General features: G+C 46.2%; 1 protein-coding gene across 1 annotated transcript in view; it reads right to left on the reverse strand.

The window, feature by feature from the left end:
- The window catches only part of Nars2 (asparaginyl-tRNA synthetase 2, mitochondrial), a 76525-nt gene that overhangs the window by 2911 nt on the left and 67276 nt on the right, over positions 1 to 6338 (reverse strand). Inside the window, exon 12 of the mRNA XM_005357558.2 lies at positions 824 to 921. Coding sequence (XP_005357615.1) covers positions 824 to 921 — 98 coding nt within the window. The remainder of the gene's footprint in view (positions 1 to 823; positions 922 to 6338) is intronic.

Raw genomic sequence — 6338 nt, forward strand, 5'->3', positions numbered from 1 at the left:
AATGTCTGATACAGCAAAAGTGGAAACCATAGAAAACGGGTTTGTAACCATGGTCAGTTTAGGAAGTCATTGTGGTTTTCTGGCAGATCATGCATACAGGAGTGATAGTTCACTTAGAAATATGATTTCTTACTTTCTATCTCCAAAATATTTTTATGTGATCTATGAATCCATTTTACAGATCTCAGAAAGTAAATTAAAACCAAGTTATTCAAGCAGCTGAACGAGAACTTGTGCCTAAGAGACTTACAAATGCTAGCTCAGCATCTTTCATCTTCAGCCGTGCCTAGTTCAGCTGTCTTCACGATCAATGGGATCATGACCGTCATAAACCACAGTAGTAAAAAGTGCACAGGTAACAGAAAACGAAGGAGATGCTTTAAAGGGCCTGGGAATTTCTCTTGCTTTTATTGCCTTTTTTTTTTTTTTTAAATTTTAAGACAGGGCCTTAATATTATGTAATTGTGTCTGACCTGGAACCCATTATGAAAACCAGGATGGCTAGAAACTTAAGAATGGTCCTTGTGCCTCTGCCTCTGAGGGCTTGGCCTACAGGAATGAACCATCGTGGCTTTTTTGTGTTGTGTTGTGTTTTTTCTCTTTCTGTTTTTGAGAGGGTTTCCAGGCCAGCCTGCAACTTGTGAAATTCCTTCTCCTGCCTCGGCCTCTCTGTGAGATTATAAGCATGTACTCCTACCCCTGCCAATAGATCCAGTATTCAAGAAAGGGACACTTATAGATGCTAGAGAAACATTCCTCAGGATGGGCGTGAGGAGCCCCTCCCCAGGTACTGAAGTGTGTTTCCTTTGTGTCTGACCAATACCTGGCCAGTCGCTGCTCCAGGATGTGGTACCGTTCCTCCCTGAGGCTTCCTCCAAAGAGCTCCCCAACTCCAGGAACCAGAAGATCCACAGCGGCGACCTACAGAAGAAACCAAGCAACCAATCACGAATATCACTGTGCTTCCCTGTGACTCCAACACTCGAGTTTTCAAACACACAAACCGTTTTCTTAAAACAGTTTTAAAATTGGCTGTTTGACTGCTTATTAGAATCTCATTTGGGGGAATATGTCTTAAATCAGCTGGATAACCAGTTCTCAACCTGTGGGTCATGACACCACAGGGGTCATGTATCATATCCTTCATATCAGACATTTACATTATGATTCATAACAGTAGCAAAATTATGATTATGAAATAGCAACAAAATGACTTTATGACTGAGGGGTCAGCACACCATGGGGAGCTGTATTAAAGGGGTGCAGCATCAGGAAGGCTGAGGACCACTAAGCTAGAGCGTAGCATCAGAAGCTGCAAGTTTTGAAAATTCCCTTTGGAAAAGATCTGTTTCTCTTAATTATGTGGCTAAAAGCGTATTTACTTGTTCCTGTTTCTAAGCTTCATCCTGACTACGCTGACCAGCAAAGGAATGGCCAGGAGCACTTAGTGCTATGCTGGGTTAGTCTTTTTTCCTAGGAATTTATCAAATCACAGGCAAAATTCAGCCCGTGACCTTCAATTTTGAAATCCTCTGTATTAATAATCATTTCTACTTTAAAGAAAAAAAAGGGAGCCGGGCGGTGGTGGCGCATGCCTTTAATCCCAGACCCGGGAGCCAGAGGCAGGCGGATCTCTGTGAGTTTGAGACCAGCCTGGTCTACAAAGCTAGTTCCAGGACAGGCATCAAAACCACAGGGAAACCCTGTCTTGAAAAACCAAAAAAAAAAAAAAAAAAAGGTTCAAAGGACCAGAACGCATAGCGCTGTTAGGTAGATCTGGTGGTTCTGAAGAATAATAAGGGATTAGAAACTGGAGCTAAACATCTCATTAAAGATTTGCCAGTTGCCACTAGGGAAATTCCCAGGAATCCACAAGGATAGCCCCAGGTAAGACCCTAAGGAATGGAGGAGAGCAGGCCTGAACTGGCCTTCCCCTGTAATCAGATTGATAAGTATCTCAAATGTCATCATAGAACCTACATCCAGCAGAAGCGGAGATCCACAGCCGGGCACTGGGCCGAGCTCCCACAGTCCAGTTAAAGAGAGTGGGGAGCAATAATATGAGCAAAGGGGTCAAGACCACGATGGGGACACCCACAGAAAAACCTGACCTGAGCTAGTGGGAGCTCACTGACTCCGGACTGACAGCAGGGGAACCTGAATATCAGGACCAAACTGGGCCCACTGAATATGTGTGACAGTTGTGTGGCTGGGGCAGTCTGTGGGGCCACTGGCAGTGGGATCAGGATTTATCCCGAGTGCTTGAACTGGCATCTTGGAGCACAGTCTTTTTGGAGGGATACCTTGCTCAGCCTAGATATAGATATAAGGGGAGGGCCTTGGTCCTGCCTCAGAGTGAAGATTCAGACTTGTTGACTCCCCATGGGAAGCCTTGCCCTCTCTGAGAAGTGGATGGGGTGGGGTGGGTAGAAGGTGGGGGAGCAGGAGGAGGGGAGGGCGTGGGAACTGAGACTGGCATGTAAAATGAATAGAAAATGTTTTATAAATAAATATATTTCACTTAAAAATTTGCCAGTTGTAGAGAGAAATGTCTCAATTCAAAGACGACCAAGTTTGAACCTTTCTGTATGAATCTGCAGCCTTGACATTTTAGTAGTGGAAAGACTTCAGTTCTGCCCTTTAATCCCTCTGCTAGGGGAGTACCAGAGGCTGCATCACGTTCTTTTGCACATTTCCCTAACTCTCTGAGCATCTTTCGGCCCAGAATGCTCCTGGCTCATCTTCTACTGGATGTGAGTGTGGATTCTGCTTACGTCACACAGCTGCAGCACACGCTGTCTGGAAACAGTCCGTGTTGGTATTCAAGCCAAGCGAACCCTGGCTTCTATTTATGATGTGCCCTTCTGACTCTGACTCTTGATCCCAATCAATGTACTCAAAATAAGGCTTAGGTTTCCAATTAAAAAGCAGGATAAACGGGAACAAAGCCTTTGATAGGTGACTTTCTTCTGCTGCTTCCATTACCCCCGACCGTAGAGAAGGGGAAAACCTCTGATGCCAGAGCCAGGGGATGCAGATGGGCCAGTGGGGGCAACACTGAAAACTGTACTCTTGTGTTAATCCTCAGTCAATCTCATTACTTGTGCTTGCTAAGTGGACAATGTTTTATAGCTTACAAAGACACTAATGGTTTCAAAGAACTGTAATTCTCACCTTGTCTCAAAATACATTCCCATTCCCTCAGGGCCAAGGTAATTACCACGTTTCTTTCTTCCTTGGGAGTTCTAAACTCCCAGCCAGCCAGCAGAGATCAGCTGGGAGCCACACAGCCACACAAGCTATCCAGTTCTTCCTCTCGGAGAAAGGAAACCGTTTCTGCAGACACCACCTTAGGATTAAAGTCTGACTCTGTGGTAATCACACGTGACTCACCTTTAGTTCTCTGCCTTCCTGTTCAATTCCCTCACCACGGCCCATCAGGAGTTCTTGAGAACAGGTGTGTGTGCGTGTGTGTATGTGTGTGTGTGCGTGTGTGCGCGTGCGTACGTATGCGTGTGTGTGTGTATGTGTGTACGCGTGCACGCACGTGCATTGTGAAGCTCAGAGAATAACGAAGCTGGGGTTTGTTCTTCCTCCCGCTCAGGCTCTCAGGCTTGTGGCAAGGACCTTTACCCGCTGAGCCATCTCGGTGGGACCTCTAACATCTCTGCAGAGCTCAGTTTGCAGAGATGACTGAACAGTTTTAGAGATGTTAGTTCTGCCTTTCACGAACCATCTGCAGTGAAAAAGTGAACTTACTTCTTTAAGTTCTGCCTGTGCCCTCTTGGTTAGCATCCCTACAGAGAATTACGTTTTTCTTGACTATGATCACACAGGCTGAAGCTGTTATTCTGAGCTCCCTGTAAACAGCACCACACAGCACAGAGTTCTGGGGCTTGGCTCCTCTCACTGATAACTGCCTTTGTGGAACTCATCATGCTGACATTGCCATCGTCACCCTGTCTGCTGGTCTGACGTACAAGCTGTCATGATGGAGCTCCTTAGTCTCAGCCAAAAAGATTCATGAACTACCTCTCGATTGGATTTCTATTCTCATGTTACACCCTTTATACAAGGTCCAGTAGTGCTATAGGGGATCCAGTATGATGTGTCTTTATACAAGGTCCAGCAGTGCTATAGGGGATCCAGTAAGATCTGTGTCTTTATACAAGGTCCAGCAGTGCTATAGGGGATCGAGTATGATCTGTGTCTCCCAAGGGTCCGAATGAAGATTTGATCCACAGATGCTACCAAAAGGGCACTGGATCCCCTAGGACTGGAGTTACAGACACTTATGAGTTGTTGGGAATTGAACATGGGTCCTCTGAGAGAGCAGCCAGTGCTCTTAACCACTGAGCCATCTCTCTAGTCTAGCTAGCTTTCTTAAACAGTCTAGGATCTCTTGCTTAGAGATGGCACTGTACAGTGGACTGGGCTTGCCTATATCAATTAAAGTCAAGAAATGCCCTATAGACATGCCTAAAGGCCAATCTGATGGAAGCAATCTCCTCATGGAGACTTCCCAGATAACCGGGAGCTATGAAGTTGGAGAACTCCCTTGTACAGACTGCTGCAAACCTACTCCACACCTGTAATTAGTCCACTGAACGAATTACAGTGTTTACTCATGTAATTCATGCCCCAAGGTTTGTGCATTTACTATCCAAGGTTTTTTAGGAGTAGAAACAGGTACTTTTTACAAGTTAGAAACAAAACTAACAAAAGACCAACCTACATTGCTAATATAAATGCTATTTGTTTTTTTGAGTCAGGGTTTCTGTGTCCTGGAACTAGCTCTGTAGACCAGGCTGGCCTTGAACTCAGAGATCTGCCTGCCTCTGCCTCCCAAATGCTGGGATTAAAGGATTAAAATTTACAAAGGCAAAAAGGAAATATGAGACAGAACTGCCTTTTAAGGACTCAGTTACAGCCTAACTGCTTGCAGGAACACTGAACACTGTGGTATCTTTTCACAGGTTAGAAGGACGAGGAGCAACGTCAGACTCACTAGCTGCCTGCTGGTTGAGGAGCGCGTCCCACTTCCCACTCGTGACCAATCCTCAGACCCAGAGAGTGATCTCAGTTCCCCACAGACCCTGCTGCGGACCGTGACTTTGTTTATGCTGCAATTGTTTAGTTATGGAAGGATGTGTTGCTGTTTCACCTCGCCTGCTTAAGACACACAATTGGTCTAACGAAAGGCTGAATGGCCAATAGCTAGGCAGGAGAGGTCCAGGTGGGGCTAGCAGGCAGAGAGAATAACAGAAGGAGAGAGGGACAGGGGAGAAAACGAGGAAAGTCACCGATGACATAGTTACCCATGTGAGTAGAACATTACAAGTGTGTTAAGTCAACATGGATTAAGAATTAGCAGCTCGTAATGAAGAGTCTGGCAACATACGCTCATTGGTAAAAATAGGTCTGACTGTTTTGGGGTAACCGATCACTTTCTCCTCGGGTTTAAGGCCTGCTCCACTGGAAAGGACTCGATATAAACCGGCCAAGGACTTGCAGCTGAGGAGCTGGAGGAACCGCTCCTATGACGCTGCTGAGGGGATAAAACCGTCTCCTGAGTATTACTTGACAGTCAGAGATAAGTGCGGCCTTTAGCCCTCACCAGAGAAGCCTCTCTGCAGAGGTCAGTGGTTGATGCAGGTGCTCACGAGTGGTCAAAGTGCAGAGAGCAAGCATCTCCGGAGCGTTCAGCCCGAGCAGGACAAGTCAGACCCACTCGGGCACCGCCATGGAGGAGGTGGGAAGTGGGTGAGAGGTGAGGATGGGGAGACTGCTGTGAAATGTCTCCTGGGTGTGGCAGCCTCCCGACACAGGTGGGGGAGGGCTCAGGAAGCTCCACCCACACCTGACACATGATTGGCAGCAAGGGTTGTTGGGGGGGGGCAGATATTTTTCCCCTAGGAGTGTCACCTCTGAAAATATATGTATTGTATTTTATATATATATATATATACACACACACATATATATGAAATTTTCAAATAATGAATAAATAGTTACATTAAACTAAAAAAAAATAAAGCTAGGTCTGAAATTTAAAAGATGTCTCCGACTATAATGGGTTAGAGAAGGTTCTTTTGAGAAATAGATAATCTGGGAAACAAGCAAAATCACTTAGGTGGGAAGACTATTAGAGAATAAAGCATGCATGGGGCAATAAGTTAGGAGGAGGTGCAATGGCAGACGGGTGGCAGATGTGGCGCGGTGGGTGTGGCTGTGGACAGGCAGAGTCCGCACGGATGTACAACGGCAGACGGGGCAGTGGGTGTGGGGTACAGAGGACAGGCGGACGGGCAGTGGGTGTGGGGTACAGAGGACAGGCG

Source organism: Microtus ochrogaster, chromosome 22, assembly GCF_000317375.1.
Source record: "Microtus ochrogaster isolate Prairie Vole_2 chromosome 22, MicOch1.0, whole genome shotgun sequence".
NCBI classification, from domain to species: Eukaryota; Metazoa; Chordata; class Mammalia; order Rodentia; family Cricetidae; genus Microtus; species Microtus ochrogaster.